The 23179-nt window shown below is 48.9% G+C and overlaps 1 protein-coding gene across 4 annotated transcripts in view; it reads right to left on the reverse strand.

The window, feature by feature from the left end:
• Positions 1-3922: 3922 nt before the first annotated feature.
• CDCP1 (CUB domain containing protein 1) overlaps positions 3923-23179 on the reverse strand; it is a 67380-nt gene continuing 48123 nt past the window's right edge. For 2 of the 4 annotated variants that reach the window (XM_045991621.1, XM_045991623.1), the window contains exons 5-9: positions 18483-18704; positions 17032-17412; positions 14504-14869; positions 11980-12067; positions 6701-9995 (exon numbers count right to left, since the gene is read on the reverse strand). In XM_045991621.1, coding sequence (XP_045847577.1) covers positions 9578-9995; positions 11980-12067; positions 14504-14869; positions 17032-17412; positions 18483-18704 — 1475 coding nt within the window. In that variant the 3' untranslated portion in view covers positions 6701-9577. Of the gene's footprint in view, positions 5246-6700; positions 9996-11979; positions 12068-14503; positions 14870-17031; positions 17413-18482; positions 18705-23179 lie in introns of those variants that run through there. The other 2 variants (XR_006816479.1, XM_045991622.1) reach the window with 2 other exon arrangements.

Below are 23179 nucleotides of genomic sequence, written 5' to 3' on the forward strand. Positions count from 1 at the left end.
ACCATATTCAAATATAAGCAAACAAATATATAAAAAACCAGAACTGCAAAGTTGCCAAGTGGCCTAACAAATATCCATTTTCTCATTTCTCCCTGTAACAGACCTTTAACATTGCCAGAGTCATCAATGTGCCTTGCTAATTTTCCAGTCATCCTTGAAGAGAGAAGTGAGATATAATAAAAAGTTAAGCGGAGGTCCCAGGAAATTTGTTTACTCCCCATCTCTCTGTTTCCTGCCTGGAAGGTATGTGTGGTTTCTGGAACTCCAGCAGCCATAATGAGACCATGAAGCAAAGTTGATGATTAGAAGCCACAGCCAGGAAGGAGAAAGGTGGAGAATGTCCTCTATGGAAGAAAATAGGCCTTTGTCTTATTTAGGGTATTGCTTTTGTTATATGAACTTGAACCTACCCTGTGCTAGGCACTGTTCCAGTTCTAGGGTTGAGGAAGAGTAAAACATACCAATAGTTCCTGCCTCTTGAAGCTTGTAATTTTTTTTTTTTTTAAAGCCCAGTGTAGGGCTTGAAGTTACAACCCTGAGATCAAGACCTAAACTGAGATCAAGAATCAGATGCTTGGGGCGCCTGGGTGGCTCAGTGGATTAAGCCGCTGCCTTCGGCTCAGGTCATGATCTCGGGATCCTGGGATCGAGCCCCGCATCGGGCTCTCTGATCCGCAGGGAGCCTGCTTCCTCCTCTCTCTCTGCCTGCCTCTCTGCCTACTTGTGATCTTCTCTCTGTCAAATAAATAAATAAAAATCTTAAAAAAAAAAAAAAAAGAATCAGATGCTTAACCAACTGAGTCACCCAGGAGCCCCATGAAGCTTATAATTTAGTTGGAAGAGCAACAATAAACAAGATAAAGAAATAAAACATATAGTTTGTTAGATAGTAACAATGACTAAGGAGTAAATAAATAAGGCAGGGGAGTGGGGATGAAGCGTGGAGGTTGGGGGAAGCCTTGACATTTTAGAGTATAGCACGGACCCCATGGGATTTGACTAAGGTAGTGACTGAGGTGCCATTTGTATAAAGACCTAAAGGAAGTAAGGGAGAGAGCAGAGGGAATTCTGGTGGAAGAACATTCTAGTTGGAAAGAACAACAAACACAAAAGCTGTAAGGCCAGAACATTCCAGAATTAACAAGGGCTTGGCATGGGTGGAGTGGGGTGATTGAGGGGGAAGGTATTAAGAGCTGATGTTTAAGAAGTGATGGGGCCAGGTCCAGCAGGCCCTCATGGGCAGTAGGAGGGATTTTGGCTTCTACTCTGAATGAGATGGAGTGACACGGAGGGTTCTGAGCAGGGGAGTCATGAGATCTGCCTTGTAGAGGATCAGAACCACTGTGGTTACCGGGTTGAGACGAGGCAGCAGAGGGCCAAAGTGGAGGCTCAGAGACTGATGAGAAGGCGACAGAATCATCGAGGGGAGAGGTGGTGGCGGCCTGGGCCTGGGCTCCAGTGAAAGCAGGGGAGGTAGGGGGGTGGGGGATCCTGGGTACTAGGGAGAGCCATTACAATTACTGGTGGCCAGGATGCCTGGGTGGCTCAGTTGGTTGGGCGTCTGCCTTCCACTCAGGTCATGATCCTGGGGTCCTGGGATCGAGTCCCAAGTCTGTTTCTTCCTCTGCCTGCTGCTCCCACTGCTTGTGCTCTCTCTCTCTCTTAATCTCTGACAAATAAATAGAATCTTTAGAAAAAAAAGTTTCTGGTGGTCCAGTTGGGCTGGCATGGTCAGTAGAACGTGCAACTCTTGATCTCAAGATGATGAATTCAAGCTTCACATTAGGGGTAGAGTTTACTTAAAATAGAAAAAGGATTACTTTTTAAAAAGTAATCTCTATACCCAACATGGGGCTCAAACTCAGGACCCTGATATCAAGAGCTGTACACTCTACAGACTGATGCAGCCAGTCACCCCAGTTTTGGATGTTCTGAATTTGAGATGCCCATTAGATGCCAAGTGGAGATGTTGAGCAGAGATGGGCACAGAATTTGGAATTCAGGGGAGAGGTCCGTCCTGGGAGCCATCAGGATCTAAACGGTAATCAATGTCCCGTGACTGGAGGAGGTCACCGAGTGAGTGAGTGTGGAGGAAAAAAGGGATCTGAACCCTGAACTACAGGCCCCTCTGCTGTTCAGAGATGAGGAGGCAAGGTGTAGCCAGTAAAGAGGGTTGAAGAGAAAACTAGGGCGGAAGGAGAAAAACCAGCAAGCCCGAGGCCATCATGTCCAAGAGAAAAAAAATACTGGGGGGAGAGTGAGAGATGGTGTTCATTGCTCATCAGACCAGCCATAGAAACATTTCTGAAGCAGTGTGAACACAGTAAGCAAGAATCCAGTTCATGGAAGGTGGTACTGTATAACACACACACACACACACACACACACACACACACACACACACACACACACTGCATTAGTGCCGTGCAGCAGAATTTTCCACGATGATGAAAATGTTGTCCACCTGTGAGTCCCATACTGAGCACTTGAACATGTGCCTGGTGTAGAAACTCACCGTGGGAGGGGCTGAAGCACTGCAGGCAGAGTGAAACCCAGTTCAGACAAAACAAGATGCCCATGTGTACCTTATTCGTACAAACACCAAACACCCTTGGGGCACATGCACGCCAGGTGTAACACTCCATATCCCCTTCCCTAATCCTCCCACCCCCAGACCCTAGCATCCCCTCCACACACAACCGTGTACCCTTCATTTGACAAAGGAAGCCCTAATGTATTAATTAGTACCCCACTTAATTAAAATTAATTGAATGTTAAAATTTAAGCAGCCACACGTGCCTAGTGGCTACTGTATTGGACAGAACGGATCTCTCGTCTATCCTGTGACCTGTTATAGACGTTCTCTTTTCAGATTATCAGCCTAATCGTTACGTGTTTTAACCAGTTAGTAAGTGAGGGGTACAGAGAGCCCCTTTGGTAGAGTTTCAGAAGTCAGATGCAGCAGAGAGGACAACGCGTAAGCAAACGAAGAACCTTCAGAACCCTGAAGAAAGTGGGCTAGACGTTCAGACACCCCAGGACTCAAATCTTGGTTCTGTCACTTAGCTGTGGACCCCCTAGTGAGTTTCTGAATCTCTCCAAGCCAGCTTCATCCTCTGGTAACAGCCCTGACCTCCAGGCGGCGACGGTTAACTCATTTGCAGGGTCTGGTGCAGAATAAAAATGGGAATATAAATGTTGGACAATTATTGAGAATCTCAAACCGGCACCAGGGGAGCAGAGAGCTAGGCGCTGGCCCTCCTGAGCGTGTGGTCCGTGTGGCTGCAAGGGGGGCACCCTCGTGAAGCTGTCGCTAGGGTCTGAGAAGGGGTGCTGGGTGGTCCAAGGGTTGAAAACAGTAGTGGGTGGGTTCTGGGGGCTGAGCCAAGACGAGAGCATTCGCTGCCGTCGCTGCTGGGCTGGGTTGGGCTGAGGGGTGGGGAAGGCGGGGTGTGGGGAGCGGGGCAGATCTTTCCCGGCATCCAATCTGGATCTTCTCTCTTTCCATGTCCTTAGGCTACTTTACAGCAAATCTTTTTCTAGGCCTGTTTGTTATCTGGGTCTGAAATGACCACAGTTTAGCTCCAGGTAATTACCTCCATCAGAGGTTGGCCAAGAGGCCGTATGGTCTCAGCTCTGTGGCTCGTGGATCGGCAACAGGGTCTTAAGAGGCCAGAGAAAAGGAGGGAGTTGGGAGATTAGATTGAGTTCCGTATCTTTGTGTTTTCTCATAAGCACCCTTTTTATTTTGAAAGATTCTATTTTATTTTATTATTATTTTTAAAGATTTTATTAATTTGAGTGGGGCCGGGGGGAGAGCACAAGCAGGGGGAAGGGGCAGTGGGAGAAACATGCTCCCTGCTGAGCAGGGAGCCTGATGCGGGACTTGATCCCAGTATGACCTGAGCTGAAGACAGACGCTTAACCGACTGAGCAACCCAGGCGTCCCCTCATAAGCACCTTTAAAGCCAAAAAGCAATCCCATGAACCCCCGAACAGAGAACAGTGAGTCCTAGGGTAGGGAATTGCTCGCTTCCCTCTGGAGTAAAGCTCGGGCGGAGGGACCTCTGTCTGGTGCTTTCTGGCGGCAATCTTGGAAACCACGCAGCGGGTGTGGCTGGGGGCAGGGCTGAGTGTTGGGAGCTGGATTTGGCAGGATTTGGAGGGCTGCAGGTGCTATGCTCTGTGGCTCTACCACCAGATTCGCAGGCATCCCTGACCTGGGGAGGAGCTGTTGACTCTAAGACCAGAGAGAGCCTATGGGTGGGGGCAGTGTCCCTGAGGCTGCTTCTCCCAAAGTTCAAGGCCTCCTGGAGGAAGGAGAAAAGACGGCAGGGAGGAAGGGAAGAAAGGATCCCATGGGAGCCCTGAGCCACTTTGGCGGCCGCTTACCTCATCTCCGGATCCCAGAAGCCATGCCCCCGGGGCCAAACGGAGCCACCGAGCAGGAGGAAAGGCTATACATTTGCCATCCCACCTCTCGCATGTTGCGTCCTTGGGCAAGTGACTCCATCTCACCAGCTCTCCTTTTCACACCAGTAAACCAGAGATGGAACAGTGCCGCTGCAGTCATCAGAGGCTGCTGCAAGAGAAGGCTTGGAAGCTTCTAGCATACAGTATTTGGCTGGCATCAAATTCCTTCCCTCCGTCTGGCTGTCTCCTGTAGGATACCTGCCTGATGTCCCCGCCGGAGTACAGTTACGTCTCTATTCTGACCGTGAACGTAGCAGATGTTACTGCTGGGCACCTGCTGTGCTGGGCAGCGTGAGGAGGGTGAACCAAGTGCAAAAACATGGACTCCTACCTCCGAGAGAAGTACAACCGTGCTGAGCAAGACGCAGGCAAATACAAACTTCCAACTAATGAAACTGATGTACCTCAGTGCCAAGTGTCAGGCATCCTAAGGATGACTGCTGTTTAGAGGGAGAGCTTGGTGGAGCTGGAGGACTTCTTGGAGGAAGTGGTAGGTAGGCGTTTCTGAAATGCTGGAAGGATTTTCATAGGGAAGGGGGGTTAGGTAGCGCAACTTCTAGTAGAGGGTTGTCCAGGAACAGTGGCATGAGCCAATAATCGGGCAGGAGTGCCCATGATGTCCCCCTGAAGGTTTTGAGTGCCATTGGGATGGAGCTCTGAGGTCATGGGTTCAAGGGAGGAAGAGGTCCGGAGAGCTCAGGAGGACCGGGTGGGAAACTGTAGGTGCCCAAACTGCAGCAGGAGATCCAGGACTTTATTCCAAGGGACAAACCTGGAGGCACAGAGGTCACAAGGGGATTACATGATGAAGTATGGCAGGATGGAGTGGGAGGGTCAAGGAGAAGGATCTAAAGCAATCAAGGTGAGTGACAGGGGCGAACCAAAGTTTGATTTAATATCTGGGCCTGGGTAGGACTGGAATAGTCCTAGCATTTTGGAGATGGACATGACCTTGGATGATTTACTCTTGTGTAGACATTTGAGAAACAGAACCCAACTCAAGGCCACCCAGCTAGTAGGGACAGAGTCAGGAAATGAACTCATGTTAAAGGTTTAGTGCAAGAGGATGAGGAAGGAATGACTCTGCCTCTAGAGGGGTCAGGTTTGGGGCACACGGGGACATGTGACCTGATGAATCCAGCAGGCTACTGAAGATGTGGGTCTGGCACGCGGGGAGGTATCAGCTAGGGTTTGGAGACCATCTCATCCTAGAATAGAAGACACGGTTAGAACCCCAAGAGGCAGTGTGCTGAGAGAAAAGGCCAGAAGCCCAAAGACTGAATCTTGCAGTCCAGGAGAAAGGGTAACCACAGAGGTTAGAAGTGGCTCAGATGTGAATGTGGTGATCAAGAAAACAAGCGTTGGTTGGTGCCAACCAGGGGCTGGGACACTTGGCTCTGGTCCCCCCTAGCCCCACTCAGGCAGATGGCAGCAAACTCTTTGACCCCTCTCCCACTGAGACGCGGGGTCTTTGCTTCCTTCCCTTAAAAGTTGGCGGGCTCTGTGTTGAATGTGCCCAGAGACTAGGATGGAAGGGATGCCATGCCGGCTTCTTCTCTGAGAACACTCTCTTGGAACACAGTCACTGTGTTGTGAAAAAGCCCCTGAAGTCCTGGAGAATGGTCCAAAGGAGGAGGAATCCAAGCTCCTGGTTGGCGGCTAGTGGACTCGCCAGCTGTGTGATGCCACCATCTTGCAAGGAGAATCTAGTTGAGTGCCCAGGGAGGTAAGCCATTCCTGATGAGTTCTATTCTGATTTGCACGCAAAATAAAGATCATTCCTAAGTTACTAAAGTGTGGGGTGTTTGTTATGCAACAATATCCTGTCTCCTCAGTACAACTGGGTCTCTTCTCCAAGGGCAAGGTTAATGGCGGGCGATCCATTGGAGCTTCCCTCTCCCCCCAGTCCCCCTTTGCTTCTGTTCTGGTGGTTGGTGACCTGCATGGGACTTAGGGCTCCATTTCAGTCGATGGCAAGGGTGGCCTAAGACCTCTAGGGGGGTGTCAGGAGGGGTCACACAGAGAGGCTCACGGAGTCTCAACAAGGGAACAGAACAGGCTCTGGCCCCTGAGTTACCCACTGCAAGCCCAAAGCCCAGCATCTGGTACCATAAACACCCAGAAAAGACAGTGTCAGCTGAGCCCCTGCTGAGCCTGTCGTGATAAACTGGGGCCTCAGCTGAACCAGGGGACAAATAGTCAAAGCATTTAAACAACTCGATGCCCATTTTTCCTTCCTGTACATTTGTTTATTTAAAAAAGTGTAGGAAATGAATAAAATGGCACCTAAAAAGTATCTACAATGAAATAAATTATTCCCAGTTAAGCACTGAAGAGCCACACAAACCAGTCCTCTAACCTTGACCAAGGTCATGTTCCCAAGGGCTTATGCTCCCTTCTCCGCACTCTTCCTGAGACTTTCCCTTCACTTTGTGCAGGGCACAAACTGACTGCAGCCTTTGAGTCCCGTCCTATATGAGCCGGGCTCCCTCACCAGCATCGTGGATGGGCGAGGAGGCAGCCCAGACATCCACAGATCCAGCGGGGAAGGGCACGCCGTAGGCGACTGCCAATGTGTCCAATGGTTGTCAGTGACCCTGATGTATTTTACCTAAGTGGGGTCTGGGCTTTAAAGAAAAGAGTCAGAGGGATGTTGGACCGGCTCCTCTGGGGAGACATATAGCTTCAGAGAACATTAAATTCTCCTGAGGTCTCAGGAAGGCAGCAACAGGTCCTGGAGTTTTGAGCTCTTGGTTCAAAGCAAATGGCCCCAAGGGGCCCTTGTAAGCAAAGGCAGAGCGTGTGACGTCAACCAGGTCAAGGGTGGCGCGTCACGCTCTGTGGCCGTGGGATGCAGAGCATGGGGGCCAGGACTCCAACCGTGATTGTAAGTCATGATACAATGATACAATGGGAGGAAGGCCCAGCCCTCCTTGTGGAAAGGGAGCGATGTCAAAAGACTGAAGGTAACTGGGCAGGAGCCCGCCTTTTAAAAGGGAAAGGTGCCAGGGGCCGCACCCAGGGTGTCAGCCAAACAACAAACTCTTCCTTCTGGAAAGAGTTCGAGAGGCCTCGGAACACACACCATTTAGGAGATTGCAAAACTCCTTTTCTTGGAAGCAAAGTAGCACAGGCAAGCAAGTCCGGGCAGTGCGTCTCCAAGGCGAATTCACTGAACACGATGGAGCACATTTATTCTCTAAAGGAGGTTTAGCCACTGAAACATTGACCTTTGGACCGTGTCGGACAAGCTGGAACATGATCCCTCTCCTCAAGGATGAGAGCAGGGCCCACAGAGGCAAACACTCCCTTTCCCCGGAGCTGAGCTGGTCATTAGTATAAAAGAGGGATGCGAGCCATGTATGAGAAAACACTTTCCTGAAACACACCAGCCTCGATGCCCGTCTTCTCCTGTGATAAGAGGCACATAAGGAGCCCAAACTTTCCATTTCATTATGAACAAATCAACTATCCCAGGGCTGGAGGTGGCAGGGGCAGTGATCAGTAGCCACACTCAGCATCAGTGAGGGAGGCGAGAGGGAGTGGTGAGGCCTGGGGCGAACTGGGGGAACCAGGAGCCCCACCTGCTGTTGCCAAGTCAGTGTGAGCCCTAGCAATGGCCAGCTCTCCTGATCTGGATTTTTATGCAAAAAAATTGCATAATTTTAAAATTTAGGAATGAATTCTTCAAAAAGATTCTGCAGGCCAAACAAAACACACACCTGTGGGCTGAGTCGTTTCACAGTCTCTCTCTCTCTCTCGCAGCAGGACAGTGTCATAGGCAGAATCATGGGTTCCCAAAGACGTCCATGTCCTAATCCCCCACAACCTGAGGATATGTTACCTTAGGTGACAAAAGGGACTTGTCAGTGTGATTAAATTACAGATCTTGAGATGGGGAGATTTTCCTGGATTACCTGGGTGGGTGGGCTTTATAAGTGAAAGGTCCATAGAAGGCAAAGAAGGAAGGAGGGGCCTCAGTGTGACTGTGTCAGTGTGAATGACATTGTGTGACCAGCCATCGGAGGCCTGGAGTGTCTCTAAAAGCTCCAAAGAGCAGTCTCTAAAAGCTCGAAAGGGCAAGGAAACCGATTCTCCCTTTGAGCCTCCAGAAGGAAGGTAGTTCTGCTGACTCCCTGAATTTAGCCCAGTGGGACCCACTTTGCCCTTCTGGTCTCCAGAACTTTAGATAAGAAATCTAAGTTGTTTTAACCAACCTGATTGAGGTAATTGGTTACAGTAGCAACAAGGAGCGAATAGGGTGGCCATTCTCTGGTGTACTTTTAGACATTGCTAGAGACATAGACATTGAAAATACTCTCTAAGTTCCTCTTTTTAAATGCCAAAGCATGGCTGGAGAGGGGACAGCCACACACACAGCTATTCAAGGACATTTTTCTTACTTCTAGGACTCGAGATAAATCTGTGCAGTGGAATAACCACAGGCAGAGCAAGAGAACCAGGAAGTGGCTTCTCAGAGCCCTAAAACAGACACACCTTCTTTTGGCTGGACCCATAGCAAATCATTCCCACTTTCCAGGGGACAGGCACCTGTTTATCTAGTGGTTGGTAGAAGTCAAAACCCAGCCATTCAACCAGCTCGCATGAGCTGTCACCACATCAGGTAAAAAGAGCTATGTGGTTTTGCATTTGGCTTCTTAAATATGTGGGACCACCAAATAAATAATAATAATAATAATAATAATAATAATAAGGCACACTGTCATTTCCATCCAGGGCACTCCAGTGGGAGCAGGGACCTTAGATGGGCTCCGAGGGATTGGAATTGTTGCCCTGAAGAGGTCCAAATCCAAATCCAAGTCCAGATCTCATTGACAACCTCGTGCTTGGCGACTCACAGCTCTCCCCTCTCATTACGGGCTGGTTTACAACTCAACCCGGGTTTAGAAGGACATGATCTGTGACGATTGTATCCAGGTCGGAATTCATCACTTTCAACATCCCATCTTTGGAATGAGTCCACTTGGGACTCGGAGGTCGGTGGCATCCTGAAGAACCTCCTGTTTTTCCTTCCATGTAATTCCTCTTTAGGATTTCTGCTTGAGACCCCTGTTTTAGGCAAAGTCTTTGGGATGGGTCCAAGTTACTCCCCAGGCCCCTCTGGCTCATGGGTGTCCAGCAAGGGAATATCTGTGTTCCCGTTTTTGGGGTGGGAGAAGGTATATGGCTCACTGTCAAACTCAGCAGGGAAGCCAGCGGATGGCTCGTCTGTGGTCAGCTTTGCAGTTGGGGCCCTGGAGCATACGGGGGGTGGTGAGGGGGGGCAGTCCCCCGTGGGCCCCTGGAAGGGCCGGTAGGTGTCCACTTCTGGCTGCAGGAAGGAGCCGTTGGAATCCTGTAGGAGATGCCCATACACCATGGTGTCATCGATGACAGCGTACACGTGGGAGTCACTGTCCTTTCGACCTTTCTGAAACTTTTTTGGCTGCATTGGCATCTGGGTGTTGATGTTGCCATTGTAGATGCCTACAGGTGGGCCTTTGTTTTCCTTCTTTTTCCTACTGAGAGAAGGGGAACAAGACAGAGTCAGGAAGAGTAGGATCTAGCTGTGCTCCATTTGCATAGCCCTACTGGAACTGAGGCCCTTTGGGGTTCTCCTATGCACCTCCCCAGGTCCCTCAAATCCCTTAGCCCTCGAAACTGAAACTACCATCTTTGCGGGAGCATTTAGAAGGGACCATCTTCTGTCTCCAGTCTTCATAGTGGAAACAGGGAGCAGAATGTGGTTGAGAGAGGGCACATTTAACACTGCCCTTGGATTTGCTTCAGTGGACACAGGGTATCCAGGGGTGGGAACAGCTGACAACCAACCCGTCTTTGCTCCGAGAAAGGATGGTGGCCCAGGCCGACCACATCTGGTTTGGTCACGTCCCCGCCAACCCTCTAGGATGCAGTCTTTCCCGTAGCTAATGTTTCATCCCTCTTTTGCATGGGTACAAGCTCTGCCCATCTGGATTCTAAATGATAGAACAGAGGGAGACTCGGGATGCAAGGCTGTGTCTTGGTTTTTAGCTGGAGTTGGGGACAGTGGGACTCACTATTAGCAGAGGGATCCAGGAACAACAGCCTGCATAAAGGAACAGAGCTCAAAAGAAGACAACATTCTGGCTGGGGCCCACCAGAGCTCCTAGCAACGCCATTAACCTTTGCTTTGTAATGTTCTTTGGGACTTGAGTGTGGACGGGCATTAGCACTCTCCATGGGGGAAAACAAAGCTTCGCCCTCCATCTCCATGAGCCAAAAGCAGGGGACGCTGGCTTTTAGCTGACTGATGATTCAAATGGAGGACATTAGCTCAATTAACATAATGGACCCTATAATGCACTGATAGCTCACTAATTGTGGACAGGCTCCCTGTCCTTTTCTGAGATAAAAATAATGTAGTACATTCAGCTTGTAACGCTGGATCTCTGGCTAGGATGATGGGTTCCAAAGGCTCCCACCTGAAACCCTGAGATGGACACCCCTCCCTTTGTGCTTCACAGAGCCTCGATTGTCTCCGCCAGAATTCTTCTCAGGCCAGAACCAGGGCAGTTTAGAGACGGAGGCAAGGGCTGGACCCTCCCCTCACCCAGTTTCGCTCCTGAAGAGGACACCATGCTTTCTGATCTGGGTGGCAGAGACCGCACCACAGACAAGAAAGTTTCCTAGAGAAACCATAAAATGAAAGAAGTCCTTTCCCCGCTGTGTGGATTTACACAATCCCATTTCACGGAGAAGAGGTTTTCCCTAGATCTGCCACAGGTGGATCACTAGAGACGTTTCTAGATAGTCTCACTGTGGATCGGGAATTTTAGTTGTTTGCTCACGGCCCCAGTTTAAAAAAAAAAAAATCTTTAGCTTGTTGCAAGGCTGAATCGCGCTAAGGAAAGCAATTTCACTCTTCCTCACAGCTTTAATCAGAACTACGTGCAGAATTGATAAAATCTAGTGGCAGCCCATACTCTGTCTCAAAAGGTCAACGTTTTGGTCATAAAACAGCAGCTGTCATCCTGAGGGGGTGGAAGGTGAGATGAGTCAGGTAACTGGGTCTTCCTTCCTCTCGCCCACGGGGCTTGCTTTTTGGCGCCTGTCTGGAGTCCCAATAAGCAAGCACAAAAAAGTTTAAGAAACTGGAGGAGAACCAGCTCAGGTGGCATGCATTTGCTCTCCAAGTGACAGAGGACGCAGGTTCAGAGACCTGGGCTGGAGGGACTGACATGAGCATTTTCCTGCTAAGATCATCCCCAATGACCAGTGTCCAGTAAATGATTCCCAGGGGACTCATGCTGAGACAGTTGCATAAAAACCACAGGCTAACATGTTGCTGGCTACATCTTCTGTCCTCTCCCAAGCATAACTCACATCTGGCAATATTATTCAACACTGATCCCTGGGAGAGGAATGGGAAGCCAGAAAAGAAGTCAGTAATTAACGACCGCTCTGGTCTGGGTGATCTAAGGAGGCGTCAGGTCAGCCAAAGACAGTTTGAGAAATTCCACCTACTTCTTTTTCACAAAGCAAATGATGAGTCCGAGAGCAAACAGCAGTAAGGCGCCACCTCCCACGACTGCGATGATGACGACAGTTAGGTCTGTGAGCAGAGACACAAGGAGGAGGGATGAGGAGACATGGGGGTGGTCAGGTGGATGAGGAACTAGGGCAGACAAGTCTCCAGAGATGGACGCCATCCCTTCCCTCCCTCCCCATACACGGACGCTGCTTCTGACAGCGAGAGGAGCCTATGTCTCTTCTTCTGGACTCTTCTCGACTTGCCGGTGCTGGAGCCCTTTAGAGGCCTGACAACTTCCTGTAGTTTCTGTCTGAGGGAGAGCCAGTCAGTCACCATGTAAGAAGTCTGAGGCCGCCATCTTGTGAGGAAGCCCAAGCCAACCATGTGGATACTCTGTGAGGACAACGGACCAAGGAACCTGGCTGAAAGTATCAAGGCAGCAGGAGTCTGTCCCCGGGTGACCCATCCCTGGCACCCTCCAGCGGTTTGAGGCATCTGGCAGCAGCCCCACGTATCTAAGAGCAATATCTGTCCAAATTCCTGACCCACAGAGTTGGGAGCGAACAAAAAGTCTGCAGTCTAATCTACTGAGTCTTGGGGATGTTTGTTAGATGGTGAGAGAGAACGAAAACAAACTGGGAGCCCTACTGGCTCCCTTCCAAAGGCTACTTGGGACCTACCCAGGGGTGTGTCCACCCATGTGCCACAGCCTAGATGGGAGAGCAGGGCAGAGGGCTATAGGGGAAAGCAGGGGAGCAAAAGTCAGAAGTGAGGGTGCTAAGGACAGGGTTGTTCTATCGGTGCTGTCCTTTTCCTACGGTTGTACAAAGGACAGAGGAAATAAATCAAACAGGGAGCCCTGCGCCAAACAGGGATTTAGAAGTTCTTGCTTGTTCCACAAGAAAGCAAAAAAGAGAGAAATCAAAATAGAAATAAATGGGGCACCTATTTGGCTCAGCCCATGGATCATGCGACTGTTGATCTCGGGCTCATGAGTTTGAGCCTCACACTGGGTGTAGAGATTGCTTAAATAAAGAAATAAAACTTAAAAAAAAAAAGTAGAACTAAATGACAGAAAATGGATGTTAGAGAGTCAGAAAACCCAGGGCCTAACCTGAGAGTATGGGAGAGCTTCTCACTCCTGGCTTCTGGTTTACATCAGTTCTCTTGATGCTAACAGGTGTGTGGCCTTGGGCGGACACACAGCCTCTCTGACCGCCAGGAAGGGAACGGGCCAGGAGAAGTGACCTCCACAGTCCTTTCTGGTTCCAACACTCTGGGGTACTCTGTGACTACCTTGGAATAAAGGCAAATGTGACCCCACCACAACTGCTGTGCCACCCAGGCATTTCCTCACTGGAGACCCGTGGGCAGATCCTGCAACTCTGAGCAAAAGGCCTGCCGCCGAGGGCATCTTGTGGATTCCCATGTTTCCCTGGACTCAGTAAAAAATGCCAACACCAAGGGATGCCTGGGTAGCTCAGGTACTTGAGTGACTCTTGATTTTGGCTCAGGTCATGATCGTGGGGTTGTGAGACCAAGTCCTGTGTTGGGCTCTGTACTCTTAGCACAGAGTCTGCTTAAGATTCTCTCTCCCTCTGCTCTTCACCCTGCTTGCACGCGCACACACACCCACACACACCTACACGCATACACATACTATCCCTCAAATAAATAAATAAATAAAATCTTAAAAAAAAATTGCCACTGCCAAGTTCTGTGTCACACTTTCCAGGTCCCCACATTCGAATCCCCAACATTTGAATTCCTGATGATACTTCTATGAGGTAGTTTTTACCATCTACCCTCTAAGACATGTAAGATGAACAGAGTGAAGAGCCTTCCCCCATGCCAGAGAGAGATTAATAGTAAATGACAGTGACAGATGGATGATAAAATTGCCCTAGTTCTCCCCATTTCTCCCCAAACCATGTCCTATACTATGTGACTCTGCAGCTCCTCCCACCAAAAGGGGAGTCTATCTGTCCATCCTTTGGATTCTTTGGTAGGCCCAAAGAATTCTGTAGAAGGGATGGTGGGAGTTCCTAACTCAAACATCAAGAGACCTTGTGTGCTTCCTCCAGAACCTCTTGGATCTCTCTGCCTCTGCCATGAGAACAAGGCCCAGGCTGGAGTGACTGGGAGCATGCGGAGGAAAGCCAAGGAACCTGGTTATTCCAGCAGATTGCGGCTATGCCCATATGTGTGAGAGTGCATGGCTAAGAGCAGCAGAGTCCTCTGGCCGCCCACAGCTGCCCACAGGTGCAGGAGTGAGTGAACCTGGATAAGCCCAGCTCACACCGCATCACCCAGCCAATGTGTGAGCAATAAGAAATGACTGTCTTTAAGGCCCTGAGTTCTGGGTGGTTTGTTATACGGCATGACCAATGCAAATGCTGACTGATCGATGGACACTCGGTCATGTTTTCTGACTTGCCTCCCAGGCTTGCCCCCTACCCTTCAGCTGCCAATTTGTTGTCCACCACCACCCTCCCACAAGACCTTGCAGGCCCTTACCCATAGTCCTTGGGGTAAGCGACACCCAGAAGAACAGGTCCAGCTGCTTGCCACTCACAGGGCTGCAGTTGGAGATGTTGACCCAGAAGCTGTGGTGGTGGAAGCTTGGCTTGGGGAGCACCTCGTCCTCCAGGCTGAAGATCTCCTCCGCCTTGCTCCGCTGCTCCTGGATGATCATGAACGCACGTCCCGTCTGGCAGACAACGCCGGTCCTCTCCTTGAGGAAGGTCAGGCAGGCTACCTGGTTGCTGGGCACGCTGATGTTCCAAGACACGGACGTGAGGGATGGCAGTCCCCGGTCCCAGTTAGGGCTCCTCAGGTAGACCTTGCCTTTCGTGTCTGGGGTCACTGTGAAAATAGCTTCCTCTGCAGGAAAGGGGAGAGAATCCACACAAGATGTTTCACACACAAAAAAAGATGTTAACAAAATTGATGTTAACCTGTCTAGACTTTTTCTAGAGTTTTCTGCAACGACAGAAAAGTTCTTCACAGGCTCACCCCATTTTACTTGGCTTTGCAGATTCTGCCTCCTCCCCCAAACACAAATTGGAGATTTGTGGCAACCCTATGTTAAGCAAGTCTCCGGCACCATCTTTCCAATAGCATCTGCCACTTCGTGTCTCTATGTCACATTGTGGTGATTCTTGTGACATTTCAAACTTTTTCATTATTGTATTTGTTACAGTGATCTGTGATTGGTGATTGTAACTTGCTGAAAGTTCAGATGATGGTTAGCATTTTTTAGTAAGGAAGGTAATTTTTTTCTTTCTTTAAAAGACTTTATTTTTAAGTAATCTCTACATCGAATGTGGGCTTTGACCTTACAACCCCGAGATCAAGAGCTGTACTCTACCAAGTGAGTGAGCCATGCAACCTGGCAATAAAGAATTTTAAAATTAAGGCATGTGCATTGTTTTTTTAGACAGTGCTATTGCACACTTACTAGACTACAATATGGTTGTAAATAGAACTTTTATAGGCACCAGGAAACCAAAAAACTCATTTCGCTTGCTTTATTGAGGTCTGGAACCCAATCCACAATATCTCCTGGGTGCCTATATCTGCACTGTCCATCCAAGCATGTAGCCATCACCACGTGTGCTTGTAGAAGACCCAAAATGTGCTCGATGTGACTGAGGAGCTGAATTTTTAATTTTGCTATTAATTTAAATATAAATTGCCACACATAGCCAGTGACTATTGGTCAGCCCAAAGATTAGAGTCTCGGGTGAGGTGCTCAGGTCTTTTGAACAAAACCAACCAACCAAACAACAACAAAACCCCAGGCTAGTTTGCCATGCAGGTTATCGCTAAAAGCTTCCTTTCAGAAACACCCTCCATGCTTAGAGTTACCCTATGCTCTGCTCCACGGTGGGACCGGTACAGAGCGATTTCTATGTCCAAGATCAAACCACTTCTGGTTCTGGGAAGAATGGTAGAAATGCAAAGCTGAAGGCCTCCGACAGACACGTCAGCTGACCTTCAGGTGAGATGAAACTCCAACATTCTGCACTGAGGAGGGTAATATATTGTTCTCTAAGTCTCCCCAGAAGAAGTTTCTCAGGGAGCTGTGGGGATATCAGGCAGCCTGGACTGACCTTAATCTTATGGCCAAAGATTCTTCTCCCTCCCTACTCAGGTCTCTGGGAACAAAGTATGAAGCAAGCCTCAGATAAAAGTCTTGGTCAATTTATTTTTTAAAGAATTTATTTACTTATTTGACAGAGAGAGAGAGACGCAGCGAGCGAGGGAACACAAGCAGGGGGAGTGGGAGAGGGAGAAGCAGGCTTCCCGCTGAGCTGGGAGCCTGATTCCAGGGCTCGATCCCAGAACCTTGGGATCATGACTTGAGCCAAAGGCAGATGCTTAACTACTGAGCCACCCAGGTGCCCCAGTCTTGGTCAATTTTTAAATGGTCTCTGACTTTGAGCCACTTGTAATGGCGACTGTGACTTTGAAAACCAACCACGGAGAGCTCAGTGTTGCGAGGGACTTAAACCCCACTCACTGCCCAGCAACACCAGCCTTGCGGGAGGGGCTGTGCCCTGTGCTGTGAACAGGACCCTGGTGCTCTGGAGACCCATCTCTCCCCAGCCTGCCTTCCTCTGTGCACTCCACGTCACATTCTGAATTGCAGAAGCCGACTCACAAAAATGCCTGGGTAGGGACTTTTACGCTCCCACCTTAAACATCCAGGAGTCAGGAATATTTACTTAGCTCTCCTCTAAGCCCCTGCCTGCTTCCAAAAAAGGCTTGAATTTGATTATTTGTTCTGCTGCCTGCCAACGGTCACCTCCCATGGTCAGAGCCTTATTTCTAACTCCCGGGATTTTCCACACTAGGTAAATGGCAGAGTCCAGCTGAGGTCACACTACCTTCCAGATTTCTGGTGAGAGGACCAGCCCACCCAGCTCTCCCAGTTCTTCAAGCTGACAACTTAATGGTGGATGATCCCAGAAGCAAAATGAGAGGGATGCCCAACCAAGAAATGGTCAGAGAGATGTGGTGAGAGAGGGAGACCTCCTTACCTTTGAAGTACGGTATGAAGGACACGGTCAGACCCTGCTTGGTGGCCTCTCGTTGAACGTTGGGGGCAAAGGTGCGGAGGGTCACTGAGATGTTCTGCTTCACCTGGATCTGCTCGATGGAGCCTCCGGGGCAGAAGGAGCCGAAGTAAAGGTCCTGGCTTGGGACAGCGCTGGCCACCAGGTAGCCAAAGCTCGTGTTGCAGACTTTCTCCTGAGTGTGCTGTTGGAGCTTCTGGGCAGGTACCAGCGCTAGGCTCAGCCTGTTCTTGGGGACCAGCAGCTTCCAGGAGAAGTCGTGCAGCTGCACAGGCAGCTGGAGGATGTCCCCAGGCACCTGGAGGAATTGGGACCTCCTCTGGCAGTACCGGGGGTCCATGCAGCCTGGAAAAGAGGGGCTCGTGGTACCAGGTGGGGAGGGGACCAGCTGTGTGACCTTCCCAGCTGTAGAGACTGCCCCAGGCTTTCTTGCTTTTCCCTTTGGTCTCTCCTCTCCCGCTCTGTCCCCCACTCCGGGCTCCCTGATACTCCTTTTCTAACTGCCCCTCTCGCCCTCTTAGGTTCTTACTCTGCCTGAATTGGCAGACCAACTTCTGGGGAGTACTGAGGGTTGAAAGGAAGTGTGTCAGCCTCTCTCCTGAGGCTGAGTCTCAGAGGCGAAGTATGGGCTGGGCACATGTTTTTTCCCTCCACGCGGCTTCCCGGCGTCCCTGACTGTGGGGAGGTAGCTTTGTGCAGGGGTCAGAGCAGGGGTGGGTTGGGGGAGGTATCAGCTTGCAGCCCAGCTCTGCTACTTCCTAGTGGGCAGCTGCCTTGTGTCCTGTGGCCTCAGCTGTCGCAGCTGTAGAAACTCTAAGGCCATCCATGCTGGAGGTCACGGTAGCCCAGCGGGAAGGGGACTAGCGGTTTTGCTGCCCTTCATTCATCAAACGTTTAGTACGTAACTAATACATGTCCAGCACTACCAGGGGCTCAAGGGACAAAAAACCAAAAAAACCAAAAAAAACCCCCCAAACCCCAAAAAACCAAAAAACCCAAAACCAGAACAAGCCACAATTCTTGACCTCAAGACTCTGAGTCTCAAGCAAGAGGAGACAAGTGCACAATGAGTGTGGAGGCGGGGTTGGGGGGAGTGGAGGATGGGGAGGCTACACGGAGGAGGGGATCTCAGGAGAGATGCTGAAAGGCTGGGCAGAGGACACAAGCATGAACTTGGGAGTGCAATGCACTTCTGAAGGATGCCCATTCCCACTGAGGCTCTGGTCCTGGAAGGGCACGTCTCCACCTCACCATCTGCTGCCTGTCCGTTGCTCACTCTGTACCGTGGTGGTGGGGGGGCATCTCTGATCGTTCTATTTACAGCCTACCCAGTGGACCCCACTAAGAAGATAGGGGAGCAGGGAGAGTTGCCCCAGCCCTGGATAGGGGAATCATGCTAACCCAGAGGGACATACTTAAGGTTTTCTCCGCGTTCATCCACAGGCGAGTCAGGTTATCACAGAGGAAGGAGATCTTGTGTTTGGAGCCGGATGTCAGGGTGAGGTTGGTGGTGCAGGTGCGGGACTCCAGACACACGAAGCAGCCGGGGACAAACTTGCGGCTAAGCTTAACGGGCCGTGGCTCGATGGTGAGTGACAGGGCTTGCTCGTTGCTCAGGTCAACCAGGTAGATTTTATCTGAAACCACGAAGAGAAAAGAAGCCTGAGGCATGGATCAGCAGCCACTCCGTGAAGGGGCAAAAATTAGCACAAAACCTCTCGGGGCTGGGGAGCGTTGGAAACACGTTTTATAATTAAGAGAATATGCAAGTGGACACCTGGGTGGCTCAGTCGGTGAAGCCTCTGCCTCTGGCTCAGGTCCTGATCCCAGAGTCCTGGGATCGAGTCCCACATCAGGCTCCCTACTCAGTGGGGAGTCTGCTTCTCCCTCTCCCCTCCCCCCGCCATTTGTGCTTGTTATCTCTCTCTCTCAAATAATAAAATCTTTTTTTTAAAAAAGATTTTATTTATTTATTTGACAGAGAGAGATCACAAGCAGACAGAGAGGCAGGCAGAGAGAGAGGAGGGAAGTAGGCTCCCCGCCGAGCAGAGAGCCCGATGTGGGACTCGATCCCAGGACCCTGAGATCATGACCTGAGCCGAAGGCAGCGGCTTAAACCACTGAGCCATCCAGGCGCCCTCAAATAATAAAATCTTAAAAAAAAAAAGAACATACAAGAACTCTAGAAGAAATTTAAAAGGAAAAATAACCGACTGAATTTCTACCATCCATATTTAACCGTTTTTACTTCTTCAAATTCATTTTAGTCCTTGTTCATATGCATGATTTTCAACAGCTTAAAAGTATAGTATATATAATTTTATACTCAGCTTTTCCCTTATTACTTTACACAGGTTTACTTATTTTTTTTTTATTTTTTAGGTTTACTTATTTTTCCATACAGTTTTCATAGGCACGCGTCTTTGAAAATATCCAGTAATTTAGTGGCTGTGTGATAGTTAACAAGTGAGATTTACGACTGTTTATTGAAACAGTCTCCTGTTATGAATAGTAATTAGCAACAGTATAGCATTAGCGTGGGGATAGAAGATTCATAGATATTATATTTCTTCCAAGATAGTATTATTATTCACAGATATTATATCCATCGATATTATAATTTAGTCTCTAATAAATGCTGTATTTCAAATAAGTGAGAAAAAGACAAACCACTCCTGGCTCAGCTAGAACTATCTCTCCCATTAGTGAAAGAATAAAATTAAACTGGTATTTCAAAGCAAAGAGAATATCCTTATAAATGTGGAGGTCAAACCCTAAAAGAAGAAAAATTTAAGTACCTGCCTGACAATAGGTACTGAAATGTTGAAGGACAAGGGACACATTGGGAAAAAAAAATATTTGTCACACAGATGGATTGAGCAGTTCACAAAAAAGGGGAAACTGAAATGTTCACAAATTCAAAATGTAAAGCATTCTTAGTATCATTTGCAGTATCATTTGTCATCGCAGAAAAGCAAATTAAAACACAGTGTAGAGGGATGCCTGGGTGGCTCAGTGGGGTAAGCCTCTGCCTTCGGCTCAGGTCATGATCCCAGGGTCCTGGGATCGAGCCCCGCATCGGGCTCTCTGCTCAGCAGGGAGCCTGCTTCCTCCTCTCTCTCTGCCTGCGTCTCTGCCTACTTGCGATCTCTCTCTCTGTAAAATAAATAAATAAAATCTTTAAAAAACAAAACCAAAAACACAGTGTAGAGGGTGACATTGAAAGGCTGCATCCTTGGGACCCCAGCGGTATGACCGGGGAATACAAGCCCATGTTTGCACTGCAGCTCTGGAACTGTGGCAAACCAGACACCACATAATACGGGAAGGGTTAAATACTCTGCGGAACATTCATGGACGGAATGTTACCTAGCAGTTAGAAAGAAAGAGGGAGATCTAAGGGCGCCTCCGTGGCTCAGTCGGTTAAGCACCTGCGTTCGGCTCAGGTCATGATCCCAGGGTCCTGGGATGGAGCCCCACGTCAGGCTCCCTGCTCAGTGGGGAGCCTGCTTCTCCCTCTCCCTCTCCATCTGCCGCTACTCCCTGCTTATGCACACGTGCATGTGCAAGCGCTCTCTCTCTCAAATAAATATATAAAATCTTAAAAAAAAAAAAAAGAAAGAGGGAGATCTAAATATACCAGTCTAAGAACTTCCAAGATACAGTGTTGACTAAAACAGCAAGTGTAGAACAAATGTTGACTATGACACCACCCGATTATACAATCTCGGCATCAAAAGTAACTGCTATTTCTACATGTATATACTTATGTATGGAAATGAAGAGAAACAAGATCTGGAGAGAAATGCAACAAATCCGTAACTGTGGTTACCCCAGGAGAGGAGCCAAGCGTGGGGCGCCACACACGATTTGGAATACCTCTTGCTTGCTGACCGAGCTTCTCTGGAGGGTGATGTGATCAGACTGCTTCCTGAGGAACCTGTAACATCTACGTGTTCAACCTCTTCTCTTGAGTTGGTTGGATTCCCCCAGAGCAAGAGCCTGCCATCCACCAAACAGAGGAAACACACTCAGGGCTTCCCATGAAGGAAGCAGGATGGGGCCTGGAGAGTCCAGCCCATTGACCTTATTCAAGCCGCCTGTGTCCAGCACGTTTACCTTCAGTGCAACTGGGATCTTTGGTTCAAAAACTTCCCTACTCAAGGGGAAAAAAACTGGGAGGAGTGTTCCTGGGCTGCTTGGTGGATCTGGGGCTGGAGTGGCTTCTCCCACTTGTCGCCCTTGTTCTGAAGGTGATGTGTTGCCAATTCCTGCCTTGGAAAGTTTCTTCTTGATGTCTCCCACGATGGGATTAGACTTTGTACTTTCAGGTCTGCTGAATCAGTTACCCCTCTACGTCCCATGCTGGGAAATGTCAGAATATTATTTCCTTTCCGTGTACCATTTCCCTTGGAATTTATGTTTTTAGAAATGTTCTAAATGCCATGACAGTGTGGTTTAAGAAGGACGTGAATCCCTCTTTAATAGGAAGCCCTCATTTTCCAATTAGTTGTCTGTTTTTCCCATCAGAAAGTGAATTTCAGGGATCTCCATAACATGCGTATCTTGCACGTGGTCGAGACCCCTTGATGTGTTACTTTATTAATCCTCATGACGTGCTTGAGAGGGCATGTGTCAGTCAGCTCAGGCTGTTATGCTGTAGTAACAAATGGTCCCCAAATCTGAAGGTTTAGAACAACCAAGATTCATTCTTCATTCACCTTTACATATCCATTGTGAGTTGGCTGTGGCACTGGGGCTTGCCTTTTTAGTTTTCTTCTTCTTCTTCTTTTTTTTTAAAAAGATTTTATTTATTTGAGAGAGAGAGAGAGAGCACACGAGTGGAGGGAGGGGCAGAGGGCGAAGCAGGCTTCCTGCTGAGCAGGGAGCCTGACATGGGACTCATTCCCAGGATCCTGGGATCAGGATGGGAGCTAAAGGCAGATGCTTAACCAACTGAGCCACCCAGGCATCCTACGTCTTTTTAATTCTGAGATCTGGGCTGAAGGAGAAGGCTCTGTGACAAGTCAGTCTCCTGACAGAGTTTGAAAGGTGAACCACAGGATGGGTGATGAAGCTTCTGCTTGGAAGGGGCACGCTTACTTCTGCTCATATTTCATTGGTAGAAGCAAACTCACGCGGCCAAGCCTGTAGCCAGTGAGGCAGCAAATCTAATCCTCCCCCCAAAGAGGGGGTGATGATTTGGGAATAAATATACAATACAATATAAAAATACAATCCTCACCCCTATTTGCCAGGGAAGCAAACACCAGGAGATGGTGGGACTAAGATTACAAAGACTGAGCCCTTTCTGACCTCTGTGGACCCCAGTTTCCTCTTCTCCAGCCCGTGGCTGTGGAGAAGAGACAAGAAACCATGGGAACCCTGGGCCTGGCTTCTCGAAACTCTTATATGGATGATGCCCCCTCTGCAAAAATTTACCAACAGCCATCTGATCCCAAGATGAGAGCAAAGCGGTCCCTCGATGTTCATTAGAAATGCACCACATTTGTCTGACTTGCTGTAGTCCAAGGACAGTTCTTCAAATATTGACAGAGGACCTGTTTTTACCACCCACACTGTACTCCAGTGATGGTCTGCAACCACAAAAGGACCTCTCCTTTGCGAAGTTCAAAATTTAGATTTGTTTAAGGTAATGCTGCCTTAATCCTGTCAATTTTTATAAACTACAAATCTGAAGCTTAGAAAGCTAATGTGACTTCTCCCAAGTCACACAGCTCGCTAGTAGCACTCTTACTCCCAAACCTGCTAACCACTGGCTGTAGCTTTCCTTGACTCTTCTTGTCATGTAACTTACATATAATAAAATGCACAGACCTTAAGTGCTCAGTGTGATGAGTTTTGTCAACTTTTTATACCCACTGTATTTAACATGCAGGGCAAGATCTAGAACATTCCTATTATCCCAGTAAACTTCTTTGTGTTCCTTTGTGGTCAAGTCAGTTTGACATCAAGTCATGCCCCATGAAGGCCATCACTTTCTGATTTCTATCACTGCAGAGTTCACCTGTTCTCGAAGTTCCTATGAACAGAATCATATGGTATGTACTCCCCCCTGTGTGGCTTATTCCCCTCAGAAAAAATGTATTTA

Source organism: Meles meles, chromosome 20 (assembly GCF_922984935.1).
Source record: "Meles meles chromosome 20, mMelMel3.1 paternal haplotype, whole genome shotgun sequence".
NCBI lineage: Eukaryota > Metazoa > Chordata > Mammalia > Carnivora > Mustelidae > Meles > Meles meles.